The following is a 23635-nucleotide window of genomic DNA, read 5'->3' as shown; positions in this document are numbered from 1 at the left end:
AGGAAAATTAGGGAAGACATCACTAAGGATGTAACACAAGTCTTAAAGAACAAGAAGAGTTTCATTTATTCACCAAACATTTGGGAACTATTTATTAGGTATGGTATCTATCATGGTCATAACTAAATAAAATTGCTCCACCCCGGCCCTTGTTGAAGCCACAGCCCAGAAAGCTGATCTTTGCTCCACATGATCCTGTTGCCTGACTGGCCCCACTGGGCATCTGACCTCAGGACAGCCAATCCATAGACTGAACAGCAACTTAAGATGTGGCCTGGCCAGAAAAGATGAGCTAAGCCCATTGGAATGGAAAGTGATCTAATTTCTAAGCTTACCCAGCAAGAAAGTGGCAAAGGGAGGATTAGAACCCAATGCTGTGTCTTGATCTCTTTCTACCACCTTAGGAGGCCCGTGGGAGAGAGATCCTCACAGACCTGAGACTCAGCCTAGAGGTCTGAGAAGGTCTTGCTCAGTGCCCTTTCTACAACCAGCCATTTGTCAGATGACAGGATGTTTCTAGATCTCAGTTCCCTCAGCTCATAAAGCCAGACACATATATAGCTAGGAAGGATGTTTGATAAAATTTAGACTGTTTCTCTGGTTGATGCAATAAAAAATTTTTTTTGTCAAATGTAAGATGAGACAGCTCCAGTGGGTGTTGAATTAGGTGTGGGTGTAATCAATGTTCCTAAGTGAGTTGTCTCTACATTAAACAGAACTTAGTACAAACTTCTTTGAGACAGAAGTACCTGACAGTGAGGTTATTAAACTTTGTACAGAACCTGCTGATAGCCCCTACTTCTGAATCTGTTCTGCATGGTCAATGCTGGCAATCTGCAGAGCCTGGAGAGAAGCTCTTTTTCCATGACACTATACTTAGTCCCATGTCTTAATCATTAAACCCTTTGATTCAATTTGTAAGTTGCTTGCACAGCCCTCACTCTGCCCACATTTAATTTCTTCTAGCTTGAGCGGTTCCTAAGACGAGCAGTCTGTCAAGTGCTAGGTGTGTACCTTCTCCATAATTCTGTTTGCTGAGGTCAATCATGTCAAAGCCAAATATAAAGTCCTTTCAGAAACCCGACTCTCAGGGCTGGGTTTTGCAGGCATGTCATGGTACTGCTAAACTTGCTCTGGATTCACAGACTCATTCCTTCTTTCCTTGCCTGGTATGTGCCAGGAGCTATGCTGGGGATACAACACAGACATTCTTACAGTCTAGCTATTCACAGACTGGTTGGAAGAAACAGACATGTAAATATGCAGTGACGATGCAGAAGTTTCAAACTGGCACAAATCTACCTGGAGACAGGTTTTGTTTGTCTCAGAGTAATTTTAACATTTACTTTATTTAGTTACCAAAATTTTTAACGTGGTTATTTTTCACATGAAAATGCAGGTTTCTGGCTTTTCTGGAAGAATCAGAAAATCTGACATCACCAGGTCCATACCTATGAACTGAGTGGAGCTGAATAGCAACTGCCTTCTTCTGACAGAGAATGTGCTGATTCCTCAAGTCTCTGTTATCTTCTTCCAGGTCACTTGACAACCCCCCCTTTTTTTAATTTGTACAAGGATTATTATTTTTCATAATTTTGAAAAATACATTCATGAAAATTACCTAGGATGCATTTATTAGATTGACAAAGCCACTTGACCCCTTTTTTTTCCCCTGCCTACCTGCTTCAGAGGTTGGCATTTGTGAACCTGCAATAAATACCATGCTTGAAGAATGTATAGGAGGCTGTGCAATGCACCAAGCCCACAGGAGACACAGATAGGTTCCAGAATGAGGCTCAGTCCTGAATAATGAAAAGAAAAGAACCATAGGAGACAATCTGAAGAGCACATTCCAGGGCTCAGCAAGTGCAAAGGTGTGAAGCAAGAGAGAGCATGGTTAAGTATTGGGAATAACTACAGATAATCCTCTACAGCTGGAGAAGTAGAGAATGTTTGGGACACGGAGTATGAGGCTGGAGAGGACACAAGGGGCATAAAGAGCCTTCAAGGAGAGGAGTTTAGACTTTATCCTGGGGCCAGAAGTGACCCACTTAAAGGGGTTTAAAGCAGGGGAATGGTGTGATCAGATCCGGGTTTTAGAAAGATTACTCTGGCAGCTGTGTGAAGAGTAGACTGAAGGGGGCAAGATTTGAAGCAAGCAGCTCATTAAGAAGCTAATCCCATACCTTAGGAGTGATGATGAGGCTGCATCAAGACAGAACCACCAAGTCAAGAAGAGGATTGAAACATTTAAGGAAGCAGAATCTAAAGGACTTGATGGCTGGTTTTATATGAGGCGTAAGGATAGAGTCCAATGTGACACAGTTTCTGGCTTTGACAAGGTACATAGTTGGCCACTGAAAAGGCAGAACAACAGATCCCTGTCATGAAAACCGTATTAGACTGAGAGGCCTGGGTTCCAGACTTGCTTCTACTAACTCAGTCTTTCTGGGCTTGCACATTCACTTATAAATGAGGGTGCCACACCGGAGCCATCTTTATGCTCCCTTCCAGGTTTCTGTCAGAAAAATCAAGATTCTCATAATTCACAGAGAATTCAGAGTAAAAGGAATTTAAAAGGTTAAGCCCAACCGCTCATATGATACTTGAATTCCTTTACAACAAACTTGTCAGGAGCTTGTTCAACCTCTGCTAGAACACATCCAGCATGGAAAACTCCTTATCTCCTAATGCAGCCCATTCAATTCTTACGCTCATTAGTGTAAGAATAAGGCTGCTCCAAATGCAGCCCATTCAATTCTTAAAAACTCATCCTGATACTAAGGTAAATTTTGCCCCTTCGTGTTTCTCCACCTTTGGTGGGAAAAGTACTATTTTGGGTTTTAAGACCTAGGATCAAATCCCACCCTTGCCCCTTAGGAGAAAGACATTACCTCTAAGTCTCCGTTTCCCCACCTGTAAAATGGGGAATGACCCAGAAGGATTTTTATAAAAGGAGTAGTGTATCTGAAAAGGATTCAGCATATTCTTCCCTTGGAAGGCTTTCTATAGCTATGGCATCAAAGGCTCAGTTAGCAGCGATGGGTCTTGATGTTTTCATCTGCGCTTCAACTCAGTAATCATCATTAGGTGCTTTGTGTCAGGGCCATGGTATGATTCAGCCTAGCTTTAAGCTTCATTTCATCTCCAAGGCAGGCTATTTTCTTTAGGGCATCTGTTGACACATGAGAGCCCACTGACGGCACACCACTGAGCACACTAAACAGGCGAGCACACTAGAAAAGTAAATCCCATGGAGGCGATCTTCTTCCCTTAGTCCCTCTATAGCAGTTACAACTTCCCAGAGCCAGACTGCCTGGGTTCAAATCCCAGCTCTGTCATTTACTAGGTGTGTGTCCTAGGCCAACTAGGCAGCTCCAACACTGCAGTCATCAGAGATGTAGTTCACAATTTTATTTCTTATAGTGGATCCCTCTTTCTCATAATCCTGGTTTCTTTAAATTCTCTGAACTTCAACTGCCTTGTTTATAGAATAAATGTTACAGTACCTACTTCATAGGGTAGTTTTGAGGATTAAATGAGTTAATGCATGTAAAGGGCTTACAACACTGCTGGGCACACATTAGGTATATTAAACCAAAAGTCAAACATGCTTGAATTCAAATTCCAGCTCTGCCTCTGAGTAATTGTATGCTCTTGTTATTTTTATTAAGCTTTCCAAGTACCAAATATGATCAAGACTGGCCAAAGATTCAGATTTGCCAAGCATTATTTAATTAAACCCATTCAGCAACCCTTAAGGTATAATTACCTCTGTCTTACAGATGGAAAAACTGAGGCACAGAGAGAAAAATCTGAAGGTTCTTTTCCATATGGTATAGCTCAGGCCTTTGGAATCATCTTGGATTTGAATGAGTAAAGGCGTTATTACAGTTTTCCTACCAGTGACTTAACCTCCTGGTCTCACTTGGCTGTTGCAAGGATAAAATGACAGGTAAAGAACATAGCACAGGCCCTCACGTGGTTCGCATCTCTGGAGCCTTTACTGTTCTTAGACCCCCGCTGCACCTTCAGCTCACATGCAGCTCCAGCGCTGGAGTCATCAGAGAAGTAGTGGGAAATGACTTTGTTTCTTACACTGGGTCCCTCTTTCCCATAATCCTGGTTTCTTTTGTAAAATATGGCCCTTCTCTCAGATTTTTGTTCTAAGGATAATGGCAGGCAAGATCAAGAATTTCCCTGAGGGATGAAAGTGATTCATTCTTCAGCTGTTCATTCAGTCCTTGGCCAGCTATTGCCTGAGTTAAGGAAGGAGACTCTCAGCAAGATAACGAAAGTCTAGGGCCCTTCAGGAACTGTCGGTGGTGAAAAAGTACAGCTGTGAAAGCTGCTTTGGAGTTGGCCCTGGCAAACAGACTATTGCTTTAAGAAATAAGATTATGGCTCCAATAACTGGTTCTTTGGAAGGGGCTAGAAAATTGGATCTTTTTGTTTCACACCTGAAGAATGTAGGCCTGCCGTATAAATGTTGAACCTATAGCTACACAGATTTCTAGAACAGCTTGGTGTCTCAACTTTACTGGGGGCAAGGCTAGGGAGGTAGGGGGTGGGGGATGGGATAGACTTGAAGGTTTTTGTTTTCTTAATGCAAAATAATTTATCCAATGTTCGATACCAGATGAGACTATAAGGGTCACATGTTCTTCCTTATGCCTATATACCATGTCCAGGTGAAATGCTCCAGGCTTCTGGCTCACTCTGATCCGAAGAAGGGCCTTTTAGGCCACGGCTGTAAAGACTACTTGTGACTCAGCGCCTTGCGGGTTTGGGCATTATGTAAACTTTTACAGACTTGCTGAAGGGGATGGTGCCCTCGATGCTGGTTTCCACCTGGGATGACATCTCACCACCCTCAATCCAGGGGGATTTTGGAATGCGTGAACTGGAGTTGTAGGCCAGCAGCAGTCTCACTTCCACCTGGCAAGGTTCTAGAAAAAAAGACAAAAATCCTCTTTGATGGGGCAACACCTAGGAATTGGGATGAAATGTCAAGTAAAAGCAACATCAAAGATAGAAGCAGTAGGGTTTCAAGAACATTTCTTCATCTGTCTGCATCCCTCCCTTCCCCCATCAGCATACAAAAACACTTCTCCAGCCTGAATATTGTGAGGCTGTTCCTAAGCCTGCAGATTTACTGCTGCTTCTCTGCTACTGCCACCTCCTCCTCCAGTCTCTTGGGCTCCCTGCAGCTCAGAGCCATGCTGCTGAGATGTTCAGAGAGCAAGCTAAAAAGGCCTCTTCCACAGAGGCCTTCCAGCCTCAAGACAGAGGGTCACAAAGTACAGGCATGTGGCCAATTCTTGTACCCAGATAATCATGCTCTTTCTGCACAGCTGATCTCGGGCCTGAGGGCTACATGCACAGTGGACTCTACCGCATTAGCAGAGAGGAAGCCTTTCATTAGGAAATAGTTTGGACAGAAAACTCTCACTACTAAACAGGAATATATTTCAGGGACCTAAAATCACGTCACTGAACCTTCCATTCTTTCATGACATGACATTACAATACTGATCTGGTATCTTCATGTGGCAGGCCCCAGCAAAAATAAGTAAGACCTCCCTCAAGTTGCCGTTTGGCTGAGGAGGCAGAGACAGTTGCACTGGAGCACAGTGCACACTCTAGTCCGTAAGAGGTACTGAGGAGGGAGCTCAGGAAGGCTTTGGATTGGAACACCTGCTCTGTGCCAAGCACATAACCCCAAGAGTTCTTACCCTGCCACACCATGAAAGAAAGGCTGTCACAATCCCAAAAAAGTCCCAAGACTCTGAGAGGTTCTAAGTGACTACCCAAATCCACACCAGTGACAGAATTTGAGCTCAGTTCATAAACTGAAGCAACTAATCTTTCTATTCACCATGTGGCTTCCATAAAGAAGGGGGAGAGGATTTCAGAAAAACATAAGGGCAAGTGCAGAGGCCAAGAACACCGCTAGCTTGGGTGTCCTCCTTGATTTTGTGTGACTGGGCAATCTCATGAAAGGTGCAAGTATTAAAGATGAGCCCAAGGCTAAGAGGTTTACAGGGCAGGAATGAGGGCTGGATGGATCTAAATGAACAAGGGCAGAGGTCCCAGGACTTCTCAATGCCTCCCCAGATGTGTTCCTGGTTACTTCCAGACTTCTCCCTAGGGATCAGAATACAGACTAGATTGCTGTCCTCCAGGAAGGGAAAGGCTGGCAGGCAACCAGAGCAACCTAGCCAACCCCAGAGAGCAACCTCAGCATCACCTTTTCACATGGGGCCTTTTACCAGCCTGGAGTGTATCTGTAATGAAACTAGCACTGCTTTCTGGTACTAGGCTCCAGTATCAGCTCTCCCACTACGCTCTCCTTTCTTGTCCTAGATGGCTATTGCCAACCCCTGAACCACAATCTAGCCCTGGCTCTCACAGCACTTTCAGGAGCCAAATACTGGTAAGGTCAGAGGACTAAACCCCATCTGGTCATTATGCCTTCTCTCACCAGCACGTGGGAAGAGTGGCAATTCAAGCCACTGCCAGCAGCGGAAAGGAGCAGGGAGAAGAAACAAGAGGGAAAGAGACAGTGGGAAAAAGAGACAAAAGATCATCTGGGAAAAATCATGCAACCTATTTATCATGCTTGGAAGAATATGTCTTTATGAGGTATATATTATTACTCCAATCTTAAAGGAAAATGAGATAGAGAGGTTAAGTAACTTTCTCAGGATCACACAGCAAGTAAGGCAGAATTTGGAAACTCGTCTATGTGACTCAAACCTTGTGACCTGGGAGCATTCTGTCTCCCAAAGGAGAGGCCCTTGGTAGGGAGCTGAGGAACTAGATGGAGGAGTCCCTTACCAATACCAGGCACCATCTCCTGGATTAGGAGAAAGAGGTGCTGGCACCTTCAGAATGAGAACACGTTTCACTTTAGTGTCCCAGGTCAGATGGGAGGATGGTACAGTGAAAAAAACAAGGGATTTAGGAGTTAGGAAATCTGCGTGCCAGCCTCAGTGCCATTACTGTTCAGCTACATGGGCCTCCACTTATGCATCTACAAAATTAAGAGCAGAATACTAATTCCCACCACAAAGTTGTCTAAGAATTAAATGAATTTTAATTGCAAATTTAAAATCCTATATTCAGTTTTCATTATTTGTTGAGCACCTACTCCATGTCAGGCACTAGGGACACAGAGGTTAAAGATGACGAGCAAGTTCCCTGTTCTCAAGGAGCCTACATTCTAATTGGAGAGAAAGTCAATAAACAAATGAGAAAACATCTGACACTAATAAGTGCTGAGCAGAGAATTAAAATAGAGATTTGTAATTGTGACTAAGTAGCAACCTCTCAGAGGAGGTGATCCTGGATGAATTACAATTCTTCAGGCTCAGGACAGCCCGAATTGTAGGCCTGGTTCAGGCAATGACCTGCTGTGTGGCCAGGGGCAAGTCAATATGCCCCTCAAAACCTTTCAAGCTCTTCTGAGCTCTAACATGCTGTTTTGCTTCCCTCAGTCTTAACCCTGCAAAACAACGCTGTCCTACAGCTTTTCTTTCCCCATATCTAGGATCCCTTCACCACAAGAGATTAAAATAAGGAACTCTACGTTTCTGTGGACTTGCACTGTGGCAAGCAGCAAGGATATGGATTGAGGGACACTCAGAGAGGCAGATTCTGGGTAAGGGCATAGCTGGATCTGCTCCCTCAATTTTGCCAGGCCTGCTGGACCCCCGAAGGGGCTGCCCTGACACTCAACAGCACCACCTCCTCTTTGTGAAAACTTTATAAAGTCATCTATACCTGCCTAACACCCTTGACAGAGGAAAACCATTAATAATGGCAATAAACAGTTACTCATGTAGGGCTTCCCTGGTGGCGCAGTGGTTTAGAACCTGCCTGCCAATGCAGGGGACACGGGTTCGAGCCCTGGTCTGGGAAGATCCCACATGCCGCGGAGCAACTAGGCCCATGAGCCACAATTACTGAGCCTGCGCGTCTGGAGCCTGTGCTCCGCAACAAGAGAGGCCGCGATAGTGAGAGGCCCACGCACCGCGATGAAGAGTGGCCCCCGCTTGCCACAACTAGAGAAAGCCCTCGCACAGAAACGAAGACCCAACACAGCCATAAATAAATAAATAAATAAATAAATAAAAACAAAACAAAACAAAAAACAGTTACTCATGTATTCAAAAATACAGTGAAAGAAAATTCCAGAAGGCATCTACCTATTTCTAAAATAAACCAAATTTGGTGGTATTGAACACCTTCTCCAGTAACAACCATGCTTCTGAATCACCTTCAGTGATTTACGCAACACCACCAAGGCCAATTCTCTCCCACGTTTTAGGTTCTGCAGACTGAGTCTTTTTCAAAGTTTCCAAAGCAGCCTTACAGGCTTTGGAAGTGTAATGTCATTGCACTTGTATTCTCTTGTTTTATTCTTTACAAATGAAAGAAAAATACTTATGTAACCTCCATGTCTCTTCTCAAATTATCAAGGTCCTACTCAGTTGCTGTATGGGAGGGTAAAATAGGAATAGATCACCTTACTTTGCATTACCGCACAAACCAGCCCATGTGGGAAGGGAAGGCAGGAACAGTTGTCATTTTACTTGTTCTGGGGGAATGAACTGAATTGTTCATACACAAAAAAGAGTGATTGTAAATTTCTGGTAAGAAATAAAAAACTGTTTAATTTCCAGACAGAGTAGTCCTCAGAATTAAGTAGTAAAGAATTGTTATCTTAATTTGGAAGGTGAGGAAACAGATTCAGAAGGGAGAGTAGCTTGTCCAAGTGTACACAGCAAGTCAGTGGCAGTGTTAGGATAAGAAAATAGTCTCCTGGTGTCCAGCCCACGGTTCTTTCAATGAGACTCCATTCTACTGTAATCTCCTTTTCATTTTTTGAAAAAATCTTGTGCTGTGTATAATCAAAGCAATGCAGCAAATTAGTCTAAATGTACCCAGTTTGAGCTTTCAAGCTCCTTAAGAAATCAAGTTCAACCCTCAGCAGGCCTGGTTCAATCACGTATTTTTCAAACTACAAAAAAACCAATGCCTTGGCCCACTGACTCCTTACCTGTCCAGGCAGTGTGGGAGAGGTACACCTGAGTGATAAGCCGGTGCCGCCCTGGGCCGGGATTCCGAAAGTCTGCCGGCTTAGGGTGGATCATCTGAGCTTGGCCATCTGGATATGAGACCTAAGAGGTGACAGAAGTGAGAAAAAGAGGCAGAAGAGCTGTGAGCTTTTAACAGAATTGCTGGTGACATCTGCTGTGAACCCCAAAACAGGAGGAAAAGAAGACATTATCCTTCATACGAAACTGCTCCTGGAGGGGAGGACAACACTGTCGAAATCTCTCTACCCCCCTCCCCAGTACAAAGCAGTATGTGATAAATGTTCCCTGAATTCATGGTGAATGAGTGACAGGAATAAAGTGCCTCTATTAAGTACATGGATAGGTTAAAATATTAATCCTGATGTGAAAAGCCTTCTCAGACACCCCCATCAGGATGACTCTCCTTCCTCTGGCTCCAAATCATATCATGGCCCAGGATCCATCACCAACTACCAAGGATTAAGAATAATTCTGTAACTCTCCACTAGATCATAAGCAGCTAGGAAGCTGTTTATCTATCTCCTTCTACAGAGACAGTGCTCAGTGCTCAAATCACTGGCCAGTTCTTCAAATCTTACAAGCTGCCAAAGAACTCTCCTCAACACCCAGGGGGACCTCACAGCTATCTGTGTAGAGGGCCTATTATTATATACTGCACAGTGTACAAATGAGTTAAATGAACAAATGAAGCATATCTTAGAAACACACAGGTCCTGGGCTATGGGACTACACTGATAGGGGTACAGTAGGGACCACACAGGTCTTTCAGCTTTGAAACTCTGGGGAGGCATGTCTCAGCCCACCTGCCCCATAATCTCATCTGTCTGGAAGTGTTGGGGCATGGTAGCTGAACTGGACAATGCTTTCCTACTGTCCGGGCTGTCCCATGACTGAGCAGCGAGTTCCCCATCTCCCAGCCTGCAGAGGTATCCAAACAGTCCAGCCATGCATGTAGTAGAGCTACTCTGAAGGTGATCTTTCAGTAAAGTCTAGCAGATGATCCTTAAATAATCTATACCTGCAATCTCATTTATGCTCAATTGGCCAGGGAACTTTTTCCAAGGACAATGTGAAACAGGGGTTCTCAACCCTGGCTGCACATTAGAATCACCTATGAGCTCTTAAATAAAAAATACTGGTAGTCATGGGCCCTACTCTCAGGATTCTGATTTAACTGGTGTAGGCTGAGGCCCCGTGCATCAGTACTTTTTAACACTTTCTGTATAATTCTAAAGTGCAGCTAGGGTGGAGAACCACTAACGTTGGGGCTGAGAAATAAAACATTGCCCACCACATCAGTAAACAAAGGATTTCGGGCCATCAGCAACCGCAGCCGACCTCCAGCGGTGAGCCCTGAGGGAACTCAGGGAGGAAACAAGGAATGACCGCAGTCATCAGACTGCAGCCACCCCAATGGTACAGCTTGAGGAAACTCAGGAAGAGGAAACAGGATACTGGTCCCAGAGAGCTGAGGTGCATATCAAAGGAAGGATTTCAATGAGTCCAGACTCTTGCATCTTCCCTTATGTAGAAAAGTGCTAAATTCCTTAACTTGAGATATCTAGTTTTCTTTTATTAACAGTAGTCTTTTGTCCCGACTACCTGGTGTTGTTGCAAAAACTCCTATATATCCTGGTTTCCCCCTTCCTCTTCCGAACAGTTTTCTCAACATTTATCTGAGATGCTGTCTCCCAGGCTTGCGACAATCTATACCTGCAATCTAAGAATGTCTGCCCAAAAAAACATAACTCTCAAATTCTAGGTTGTGCATTTATTTTCGGTAGACAGGGGAAAACAAACCAACAAACAAAACACTGCCGCCCAACAAAACTGCAGCTCAGAGTTAGTTCTCTGTAGGTCTCATGATTTATAATAATTCCTGCTGGGAAGCCAGAAGATTTTTTTCCTCTACTGTCACCATAGGCAAATATTAACCGACTTCAGGGCCTGATTCATCTTTACTCTCTTCCAGGAAGCCGACCCTGCCTGCTCCAGGCTGTTTTTCTGTACTTACTGCAGGTGATTGCATCCTTAATTTTTATTCATATTCCTTCTGTTTGGAATACCTCTATCGTTTGCTCTTAATCATCCTTTATCTCATCCATGTAACAGTATCTCCACAAAGTCTTTCTTTTCCTTAGTCACACTCTACAAATTAAGGGCTTCTCCATAGTATTCTTAATAATTTATATATATACATATATATATATATACACACACACACACATACATGTATATATACACACATATGTATATATGTGTGTGTATATATATAAATATATATATATATATATATTTAAAGGTATATTGCAGAATGTTTTTATAGTAGCCAAAATTGGAAATAACCCTGTAGGGGAGAAAAATTAATTTCCCCTCTACCCTTCTAGGTTCTTGCCTGAGACCCTGCTATAATAAAAGGCAGATTAACAGGAGAAAAACAAATAGAAGTTAATAACAAATATGTCTCCTCTATATAAGGAAGAGACCTAGGAAAACTGAGTAACTCCCTGAAACTAACCAAGCCATCACCTTAAATACCATATTCAGCTAAAAACAAAAGAAAGATGTTGAAGAGGAAGGGAGCCTGTTATGGGAGGTTATCAGGTAAAACACAATAATCAAGGGTACGAGTGTTATGCAAATTTAAGTTGGCATAGTCTTCACTGATGAGTTTCTAGACATTTAGTCTTGCTTCCCTTTTTGGAACTGAGAGGGAGATACCTTACAAATGGAGATTTCCCTTATAAATGTAAATTTCCCTCACAAAAGGGCAATTCTACTCTGTTTCCAGTCTACAGCCTCTCAAAAATAATCATCCTAAAATAATCCTTAGGCCAAAAAGGCTTATTTTGGGGTGGTGTATTATGTTCCCCTTCATTCCTGCCTTTGAAACTTCTAAGAAGCTTCACAATCCAGAAGCTAAGTTGGTAGATCGGTCCATTATCTCACTGAACCAGTCTCTTAGTCTTTTTTTTTTTTTTTTAAATCTTTATTTTCTTTATTTATTTCATTGATTGGTTGGTTGGTTGTGCCGGGTCTTAGTTGCGGCAGGTGGATTCCTTAGTTGCAGTACGTGGGCTCCTCATGTAACAGGGAAGAGCCAAATCTGGCTACATGTTGGACCTGTTTCTTTTACTTTAACCTTTGCTTTCCTGCTCTTGTTCACTAAAAGGATACTGTCTATACATAATGGCCTGCCTCGGGGAACCCTGTCCCTCTGCCTGAATGTTAAACCAAAGAGCCTTTGCTGGGGGAAGCAACCTGACCCTGCCCACCTGTGAATGGCTGCAAGAAAGAAGAAATTAACACATCCCCTCCCTGAGGCTAGCCATTCCAGGGGACATTTGTAAAACTTACGGCCTTTTTACTATACTTCCTCATCTCCTCCCCCTCTCTGTTCTATAAAAGAAACTGGCATCCAAACCCAGATAAGATGGTTTTTCGGAGACACTAGTCTGCCATCTTCTTGGTCTGCCGGCTTTCCGAATAAAGTCGTATTCCTTGCCTCAACACCTCTTCTCCCGATTCACTGGCCTGTCATGCAGTGAGCAGAGCGAGCTTGAACTCAGTGACACTTAGTTGCAGCAAGTGGGCTCCTTGGTTGCGGCATGCGGGCTCCCTAGTTGAGGCACGTGAAATCTTAGTTGCGGCATGCATGTGGAATCTAGTTCCCTGACCAGGGATCAAACCCAGGCCCCCTGCATTGAGAGTGCGGAGTCTTATCCACTGTGCCACCAGGGAAGTCCCAGTCTCTTAGTATTGAGAAGAGGTCAGGTTATTTAAAACGTTAGGTCTCATTTCAGGAGGCAGTGTTGCAAGTGGCTCCCAAAGTTAGATCTATGTTGTGTGAGCAATCAGGATTTAGTAAGAGGCCATAACATTCTTAATTCATCCTGTGCCTGTCTGAACTGATGACTGAACTTCTGTTTTACAACTGCCTGTCCATTTGTCTGTCTCTCACTGAAACTAAGCATCCTGAGGGCACGAATTCTGACATGTTTGCCTAGCACTTAGCATGTGCAGTAGAGTAAGCATGGACGGATGGAAGGGAAGGAGGGAGGGAGGGAGGGAGGGGTGTAAATGGGTAGGACTCTTAGTGGGGCTTAACTACAGACTGTTAAATTGATTAGTGTCTATACTGCATCTCTCCTGTCTCTCTAGTACATCTATCTAACTTGGAAAGAATACTCCCTAGTGACTGCTTTTTCCCACCCATAAACTGTATTCACCAAGCTGACCCACCCACAACCGGAAAAGGACTTATTACAGTTTGCTTATAGCCCTGAAAATACCAAGTCTTAACTTTACATTATAAGAATACAAGCGGCCCTGTCATTTAGTGAACACTTACTGGGGATCAGGAACTTTATACACATCACTTCATTTCAATGTCAACTATTCCTATTTGTCAGTTGCAGAATCTAAGGTTCAGAGTTTAAAGTAACTTCCTCCAGACCATAACCAGCAGTAGAGCCGGGATTCACGCCCAGGCTCTTGTCCATAAAAACTTATCTCTTCTCTCTCCCCAGTTTCTGTCCCTCAGGTAGAGATTACAGGGGTGCTAAAGTTAAAAGTTCCAACACAAAGTCAGTTTAGAAGCTCCATGGGGACCAAAACCTGACAGACCTGGACCTTCACAGTGCTCTGAGGATCCTGCACATGTTCCAGGGTTGCACCGACATCCAGGGCCACCACCAACCCAGATGTAAACCGCAAAGGGTTGTCTGACTCGCCCGCTGGCTCAATAATGGTGGCTGAGGCTTTGTGGATCTGTAAGCAAGAAGAAAATACGATTCTAAAGCCAGGTCATCTCTAGGTAACAAAACATGATCCTTGCCTTTCTGTCTCCTTATCTAATGGGTGGACATATGTTAGTCAATCAGAGGAAAGGCCCTAACCCAGCTCCTCCACTGGTCAAAGAAGATCACCAAGATGAGCAGTTTTGGATGCTCTCTGGATGGATTTCGCCTGAAGGGGTATGACACAGACGCTGACCTGCTCTGGAAGGGGGAGGTGTAGGAAGGTACTCTGCCGCAGCATGGTATGTAGAATTTTGACCACTTCTGCAGGTTTGGATGTCATGAGTCGGGGCATAAGGTCAAGAAGTTTGTCCACAAAGCTGTCCTGCAGGTGGGGCAAATCAGCGATGAAACACCTGAAGGAACAAACAGAAGCAACTATGCATTCATTCACCACAGGCTGAGCCCCAAACTTCTGCCAAGCCCTGAGGTAGGAAAAGTGATGAACTGGAGGAGTTCATGGTTACCGAGGAAAGCCATGCACCTATGTAATTATGCTGTAGTGACATGACCATCATAATAGCCTTGCTTATTAAATACCTATATATGCCAGGCATCCTCTTGTTTTACACTATCTTATTTAATCCTCCCAGCAATCCTGTGCATTATTAGAATTATTATTGTCATATTACAGATTCATTAATTAATATAACAAATATGCCTTTAGGCCTTACCAAGTAGTATTCTAGACACTGGGGACATGACACTGAGCAAAAGAGAAGAAAAAGCCTGTCTTAATGGAGCATCACTGATATGAACATTGAGACTCAGAGAGGATAATGTTGTACTGAGGCTTAAAAAAAGTTAAGTAACTTACTCCCAGCTCTGAATGATTCCACAGTACTCTGCTTTGTAGAAGGAGATAGTCAAAAAATATTTCACTGAGGGGTGATATCAGTACAGGGACTCAGAGGCTGAATTAAGAAAGAATGTGCAGCTCTTAACAACAGATCCTCATCTGTGGCAAATCAGAGCTGTCATCTTTCCAAAAATCTCTCCAACCCAGCTGTGCAAAAACAGACTCTCCACCTTAAAGAATCTAAAACCATGTCTAACTAAATCAGTTTGCTGTACACCAGAAACATATACAACATTGTAAACCAACTATACTTCAATTAAAAAAAAATCTAAAACCAAAAGTAAGGCATGGACTTCGTAGAGATTTGAAGTCAGGATCTAAAGAGTCAAGCTAGATTGTACCATTTACTACAGAGCAGCTCCTATTGGTGAAGAGTAGTACTGCAACTCAGCCCTATAGGAAGCTATCATCACCCAAATGAAAAAAGCCTGAAAAGTGTAGAGTCATACAAACCTGTAGAGTCAGGTTTGGTAAAGTTCATGGGGGTAGAAGCAAGGAGTGAAAAAATGAAATATTAGACTTAATACATATTAGATTTTAAAATCCTATAAATGCCTTCTTCCCAGTATTGTATCGCCAGCATACCACAGGTCACAGTCGAGGTCACTACCTCGACCCCCACTGTTTCACCAAGCCTTCCACTCATCGACTGCATCTGTTTTAGCTGATTTACTTCATAATGAATCCTGAGAAAACATATCTATGCTACAAAATAAAAGCTACCTATAGAATGATGGAACAATTTTTGTAGATTAGAAATACGCAAGTTTAAGAACCATGGTGCAAAAAAATAGAAACGTGATTTTTCAACAAGAGTTTGAGTTTTCCCACATAATATTTGTCTTTTTCTGGCCCAGCTGAGTGCTGAATCAAAAAAATTCCTGGTGTTTTTATTATTATGTTGTATGTTTAGATAACTTAAGAAGTTTATATACCAGTAAAGAAAATACAGTTATCTCTCAGTATCTGTGGTGGATTGGTTCCAGGACCCCTTGCAAATACCAAAATCCACGGATGCTCAAGTCCTTTATATAAAATGGAATAATACAGTCGAAGCCTCCATATCCATGAATGCAGAACCCATGGATACTGAGAGCCACCTGTATACAAATTAGGGCACACTGCATGTATAATAATAGCTTGGCTGCATGGGCTAAACCAAAGATTCTGGCTTGTGATTGCTCTTGTTTCCCTGTAAGTGCGATCTCTACATAACCAAGATTTGATAAGCTAGAAGGTGATGAAATACTTACCTCTGAAAAAAGTCCACTTCCTGTAAAAATTTTTCACACATCCCAAATAAGGGGTCAACTCTGTAGAAAAGAAAAAACAACAAAACAAACAAAAACCCATGTAATTTGCTTGTGAAATCTGAAAACTGAGGAGTAAAGACCAAAGTTCCAGAAACCTGAGCCCACAAGAAAAGATGATGAGCATATTATACTATAAAAATAATCTGTGAGAGAAACAGAGGACTCCTAATGGACCTAGGGGGAAATATTTGCCAGGATCCCAAGACCTAATTAAAACACTGCAGTGCCCATTAGGCTCAATATACATTCAAAATCAAAGACTATCACAGGCCACACTTGGCACCAGATTCAGTAAGGATATAGGACAGGAGCACAGCTTACAGCCAGTGCAATGTCATATTCCTCCTCTGCAGGAGTCCTTGCAGCAGCCCATTCAGCCATCTACATAGCTGTCTGGGAGCTCTGACCTTGCCACTGATAGCTCAGGTTCAAGGAGATGAGATCTACATCAGGCAAATGTGGAGACCATCTTCACTTAGAAGCCTCATGCTCCATAGGTGCTAATATCTCTTGAAGTAATCCAAAGGCATACCTTCCAGGGTCCCCACAGGGGTATGCTCAGTTACAAGAATCACTGCATTCAATGAAGCCCAAAGCTATGGTGTCTGCATTAGGTAATTATAGTTCACTGATAGTTCCTTCTAGTCTACATGTAATTTTCTCAGAGATCATTTTTACCATAGCAGTGTCAACTAGTAATAGAGTTGTTGCGATCAGCTTTCCAGGGAATAGACCTGGAAACCAAAGGTCAAATTCTCATGCAGAAGGGGAAAAGGTTTTGTTACTACTTTGCACACAGACACAGACTATATGCTTTCTTCTCTATCTTGGCTTCTTTGGTCCCGCAGTACTTAGAGTATTTCATTTCTGTAAAAACTTAAATATATACCTAAATAAGCCAGGCAACATGCCAGGACAATATAACTTACTAATCACACAACAGATTTTTCCTTTGATCTTTGTGCATTTTATTTCTTATAATTTCTGCAGGGAATGTTCCACTTATTTTCATTAATATATTATTAATTGAAGGAGTAAAGTTCCAGTGAAGAAAAAACAAATACTCTTTCCTTATATAAAAACATGTGAGAGAATGGTATTAAGGTTCTTAATAACCGAGTCAAGTTTTTCCACTAAGCTGTAAGCTCCATGAAGAGTAGGGACTTTGTATCATTCATCATGTATTTCCTGACACAAGCAGCTATTCAATAAATATTTGTTGAATGGATAAATAAATGATAAATGGCAGATGGAAATGTACTCTACAATCAACATTAATTTGAATTATTTTCCTAAAAAGCAGGTAGCACTTGAAACTTTCTTAACTCTGACAAACTATTAGAAGTGGAGCTGAAATTTGCTGGTGAGGTTAACCAACCAAAGACCACCTAGGATGAGAGAGCTGGAAGGGAGAACTCCAGCTAAGCAGAGATTGAAATGAAAGCAATTTGGCCAAGTAGCACCTTTTTTGGCTTGCTCACATACAACCAACTTGGAGAATTTCCAAGCAGTGCAATACAAAAAGATTTGGGAACTCTTCCCCAACCCCCAAACAGAGTAGGTAGCCTCACCTACATGGTACGTACATGAAGTAGGCCTCTAGCACTCTAAGAACCCCCACTTTCAATGTAAGAGTGAGGCCCACTAGGGGAAACCAAACACTGACCTATAACTGTTGGGGAAGCCTATACCAGTTACCAATTTAAACTAGTCTAAACTTTCACTTGTAAGTATTCAAAGACAATGAAAAATTATTAGATGTTATAAGGATGATAAGGAGCTGTAAAGGAGACCAAGCAGACCTCAATGAGGTAATGTCAAGGGAAGAAAGCACAGAAAGCTTTTTTAAAAATTCTAATAAACAACCTGATTAAGATTTAAGAGGAGATTTGAAAGGATATTGCATTGATAAAGCAAGAAAAACGGCTACAAAAAAGGTACACAGAAGAAAGCACACTTGGAAATAATAATAATGAAATCAACTCAACAACTGAAGAACACTAGAATGAAAAATGATGAAAACTGAAATGGTAAATTAAAAGAGTATGTTGAGGAATTTACTCAGAATATAAAGTAGAAAAAGAAACTGAAATTATGAGAGAAAAGATAAGATATAGGGAAAATAGATCCAGAAGATACAATATCCAGTATGGTAGGCTGGAGTGGATAGAAGAAGTAGTAATTAAAGAAATAATAGAGGGAAAAAAATCCCTGAGATAAAACAGAGCTGAGACTTCGAAGTCCCATTAAAGGTCAGTAAGAATAATGAAAGGAAACACATAACTAGACATATCCTGATGAAATTTCTGAATTCTAAAAAGAAAAAGAAAAAGTTTACAGCTTTGAGACATGAAAAATAAGCTAACTACAAAGGAAAGAGAACCAGACAGACATCAGACATCCTAACTGTAACATTAAATACTAAAAGGCAACATAGCAATACTAACAGAGTTCTGAAAGAATTCCAATTATGTATGAGAGCAAAAGAAAGGCAGTTTTAGATATGCGAAGTCTCAATGAGTATACTACTGATATACTTACTCTGAAAAACAATACTAGCGAATGAGTTCCAGTCAGATAAATAGTGAATTAGAACAAGGAATTTTAAAAGGCAATTGTGATACATAAAGAACAGTGGTGGGTAAGCGGGAGCTAAATTATTTTGATAACGTACTTATAAAGAGTAATGCATATTTTAAGAAAGAATTCTTAAAATAAGAGATCCGTTAAAAACCATAATCCAATATATTGTACAGCACAGGGAATTATAGCCATTATCTTATAATAACTTTTAATGGAGTATAATCTGTAAAAATGCTGAATCACTATGCTGTACACCTGAAACTAATATTGTATACCAATTATACTTCAATTTAAAAAAAGAACAATCTGAAACTAAATTCTAAATTATTTAACAGCATGAAACAATCAAATAAAAGTACACTAAAACTTTCATTTTGATTAGATGTGGTCTTGATAGAGATGATCATAAATTCTATTTTTTTATGCTGAAAAATATAAGGTCAATCTGTTTATTAAAAATATAAGGGTAGGGATTCCCCAGTGGCGCAGTGGTTAAGAATCCGCCAGCCAGTGTAGGGGACACGAGTTCGAGCCCTGGTCTGGGAAGATCCCACATGCCGTGGAGCAACTACACCCGTGTGCCACAACTACTGAGCCTGTGCTCTAGAGCCCGTGCTCCGCAACAAAGAGAAGCCACTGCAATGAGAAGCCCGCGCACCGCAACGAAGAGTAGCCCCCGCTCGCTGCAAAAAGAAAGCCCGCACACAGCAACAAGGACCCAACACAGCCAAAAATAAAAAAAATTTTTTAACATATATATATATATGAGTAAAAATACTATTTATACAACTAAAATGAGCTAACATTTGTCAAGTGTTTACTCTTAATGTGTTAGGCTGTATTTTAAGGGCTTCACATATAATAATTCAATAATCCTTACAATAACCCTATGACAGAGAGGCAAGTACTATTATTATCCCAGTTTAACTTATGGGAAACAAACTGAGACAGAAGTTCTTAAGTAACTTGTCCAAGGTCACTAAGTTTGCAAATAGTGGAGTCAAGATCTGAATCAAAGCAATGAGGCACCCCAGCACTCTTAATCATTATGTTCTACTGCCTCTCACTTGAAGAGGTTAAAGTTAGGGTACAGAACTTTCAAACCCCTGGAAGAAGAAAGAAACAAAAAGAAACAAAACAATCAAAAACTTCCAGCAAAAATCAAGGAAAAAGAAAAAGAAGCAGGAATGCATACAAATGGAAAATATAAAATAATATAGTATGAGTAAAGACCAAATATATTGGAATCTTTATATAATGACACGGAAATATGAAATATTACATTGTTGGATGAAATGAAAATATGGCAGAACAGCCAAGTATATTATGATTCAATTTATGCTAATAAATACACACATTTATAATCTATACTTTTAGTCATTTGTTTTACAAGGGGTAGATTACCAGAGAACAGAATGTTCACTTAATCTGCAATACTTAAATTTTTACAATAATCATATATAAACTGAAAAAGATATTTATTTTCTTTAAATAAAAATGTGTAGATGCCATCACAAGCACCAATCTTTTCTCATCTGTGACTGGCACATGGCAGGGATTAAACATTTGTTAAATGAATGTATGGCTATCTCTAAGATTAAATCACTACCTGAGTTTATCAGGTCGCTATCAAGATAAGCAAAGAAATAAAATAATACAATGTTCCTTTTAATGTATTTTTCAGTGCTTACTTAAACACTCATATTTATTTCTGTACACTATTTTTAGGCTGACACAACTGGTGGACTGAGCATCAAATGTGTCTCCTGTCTGATAACGAGTTTCCTAAGTACTATATTATATTAAATCCGTGGTGCCATTATTCTTAAGATGCACCTTTATTTTACGAAACACCAAGAAACAAAAACACTTTCAATCAAACTATGGCACACCATCAAAATATCTGATTTCAGAGAAGTAAAATTTTTAAACGTGCATTTTAGAATCAATGAAATATAGCAATTCTCATTATCAGAGTCTAACAGCTACCATTATAATGAGCTCTTACTACATACTAAGTACCATGCTAAGTGCTTTTACACGTATTATCCCATTCATTTTTCACGGAAACCCCATGAGATAGATGCTGTCATGGTTCTCATTTTACAGACAGGAAAACAAGGCACAGAGAGGCTAAAAAAACCTGTCTGCAATCAAACAACAAATAAGTAGAGAGGTCAGGATTTGAACAAAGTAGTCTCACAGCACCATACATTCTCATAATTTGTCTTTACTGCCTAAGATAGAGCACTAGTCCCATCAGAAGAGAAAAAAAGTGGTTCTGGCACTATATTCTTAAAGAAATCTATCAAGGACTATACAGAATGCCTTGTTGCCAGATGAAGCCCTACGTTGTGTTGTAGGCAATGGAGAGCCACCAAAGGGTTTTTCCAGGGATCTAATCTGATCCAAGAATGTAACTTGGAATATCTGAAAAAATGAAGAGCTTGTATACCCCTTAGGAAGTCTTTCCTAAATATTATTTCACACATCATTAACCTTGGTGCGATCTCTGAATGCAGTTGTAAGTGTCTTTAAAAGGACTCAGCCACCCTTTTTCACCAACCACACATCTTACCCTCGAGCAGTCCGTGCTGTTACTATAAGTTGCAAGGCTTTGGCCTGCAGCCTCATGTGATGGATAATCACCACCTGCTTGTTCTCCACGCCACTATACATGAACTCCATTTTGTAGGTTTCTTCCATGATCTATAAGGAAAATGTAAGTAATAAGCAGTGAAAATATCATTATAGTCTTACATAAGAGCAAAGAGCAGCACAGGATTCTAAGTGAAACCAGATCTGAACAGAGTGCTTTTTTTAATGCCTATGCTTTAATTCTGAACTGAGATTTTTAAGTGCCTATGTTGAGAGAAATTAGTGTAATTTGAGAGAAATTAATATACATGTTGAGAGAATAAATTATTTTGTCAATTAAAAAAACAAACTTTCATCTGGTAATATCATCTTAGTTGATGATATAAAGATATGAAAGTTTAAACACTGATAAAACTGTAAAGCACTGCTTGTAACTAAAGCAAATTCACTGTGACGTGGTGGCAAATGAATACGTATGGAAACGTAATCCTCAGGAAAAGTCCTCAAGAACTTAGTATTAGGAACCATTGACCACCTGTTAGCCATCCAGACTGTTCTATGGGCCTGGTCTGTCAGAGGGATTTTAGGGAGGGAATCAGTGCAGAAAACAATGTCAGTGACCTCAGCTCAAGCCCAGTGCATCTTAAACTCTCACTCTATTCTATCCAAGTCAGCGACTCCCCCCTGAATGATGCTTCTCTTTCCCTTCCCTTTCTTCAATGGGAGGCAAGCAATGATGGCAGGCAATGATGCTTGCCTCCCATTGAGTCAGAGCCCTGTCAGTTGTCTTCTACAACTGACAGTAAGATAAGTTTCCTAATTACATGGTGCCTCAGTTTCCCTATCTGTAAATGCAGAAGAAAAAGCACCAACATCATAAAATTTAAAGGATTAAATGGGGTATGGACGGTGCTTAGCACAGTAACTGTCACATAGCAATGGTAATTCCTTTCTCTTTCTTCCAGACTACTTTCTTCCAGACTACTGCTCCCTGTCCCATCCCTCCCAACATGGCCCATTGGTGGTCTGTTGTCATTAAGTTCTACTCCCCTACAATAAGCCACATGGCAGGTCTGAGAGGGAGTCTAGATTAGGTAAGAGATGAAGCAGAGTAGTGGAAAGAAAACAGACTCTGGGTATCAGAGTACCTGAGCTCAAGTCCCTGACTTACTACCTATAGCTCTATGAATATAACCTTGCTGAGCGTTGTTTCATCTGTAAAATGGACTTAATACTTATTCCAACCTAATGGGATTATCATGAGGGCTAATTAAAATAGACTTGAAATCATTTAGTGAACTGTAATGTAACAATCATAGTCACCATCATTATCTTCCTACTGGGTCGTAATTAGTCATATACAGACTTACTATTGGGAAGACATGACCCAGAAGAGTTCACCAAATCCCAGTACCCAAGAATGACGGGAAATTGCTCAAAACTAGAAAGAAATAAACTTAAGGCAAGTAAAATTAAAGGCTACTTAATGAACTGAGGAGGAACAAAAAGACCTTTAAATATTCAAGAGATGGTTAAAGAAAAGAGAGAGAAAGAGAGATGGTACAGGCTAAAAATATAAACCACCTCAAAATGAGTTCAGCTACATTTTCAGATGAAAGATTCATGATAGTATTTATTGGATTTTAGTATATCTGAAATACAAACTAATAATATTTTAGAACACAAAAGAAATCTTAGAAATCAGGGAGGTTAAGTAACCTGCTCAACACCACCCAACAAATTAGAGGCAGACATGGGGACAGAACCCAAGTCCCCTGACTCTAAAGCCAGTGCTGTGTCCCCTAATTATGCTGCTTCTCATATCACTAACTTCTGACACAGGCTGAAAATGGGGAGGCCACAGCAGAGCCTTGTGAAGGCCTCTGACTCTAACTTAGACAATGCAATTTCTGGACAGAGATCTGGACAGAGATCCACCTGAGGAGAAGGTCTCAATAAGCTTACCTGTTTTGCTGCTGCTGAGGCCAAATCACTCTGCTTCACATACAAAGGGGCAGCCACATTCCACAGCTTTTCCTGCAAGGCCTAACAAATCAGGAGAGGACAGAACACAGAGGTCAGAAAGACTGCCATATAATTTGAGACTTAAGTGTCTGTTTTGCTTTGAAAATTTACCGTGATCAAGACTTCCTCTTATTCTTATTCTTTTAGGCCAATAAGCCCTACCTATTATGGACAGAGAGGAGACCAATGATTTGGGCCAAATGAACTCCTCCCCATTCAATTCTTGGCCCAAAGACCCTATGTTCCAGACCAGAGCTTGCAAGCAGAGTGCAGGAGCCATGAAGGCCTCACCAAGAATGTCCAGGCAAGCCAGGCTTCTGAGGCTCTGGGACCTCCTTGATCCCAGAGTCACTG

General features: G+C 41.2%; 1 protein-coding gene across 1 annotated transcript in view; it reads right to left on the bottom strand.

The window, feature by feature from the left end:
• Positions 1-1313: 1313 nt before the first annotated feature.
• INTS4 (integrator complex subunit 4) overlaps positions 1314-23635 on the bottom strand; it is a 135847-nt gene continuing 113525 nt past the window's right edge. Inside the window, exons 18-24 of the mRNA XM_082476777.1 lie at positions 23222-23302; positions 21237-21367; positions 16016-16075; positions 14100-14259; positions 13731-13874; positions 9065-9185; positions 1314-4949 (exon numbers count right to left, since the gene is read on the bottom strand). Of these exons, the coding sequence (XP_082332903.1) occupies positions 4771-4949; positions 9065-9185; positions 13731-13874; positions 14100-14259; positions 16016-16075; positions 21237-21367; positions 23222-23302 (876 nt within the window). The 3' untranslated portion in view covers positions 1314-4770. The remainder of the gene's footprint in view (positions 4950-9064; positions 9186-13730; positions 13875-14099; positions 14260-16015; positions 16076-21236; positions 21368-23221; positions 23303-23635) is intronic.

The sequence above is a fragment of the Balaenoptera physalus genome, assembly GCF_965194825.1.
Source record: "Balaenoptera physalus genome assembly, chromosome: 10".
Taxonomy (NCBI): domain Eukaryota; kingdom Metazoa; phylum Chordata; class Mammalia; order Artiodactyla; family Balaenopteridae; genus Balaenoptera; species Balaenoptera physalus.
This window is presented reverse-complemented; position numbering and strand designations above follow the sequence as displayed.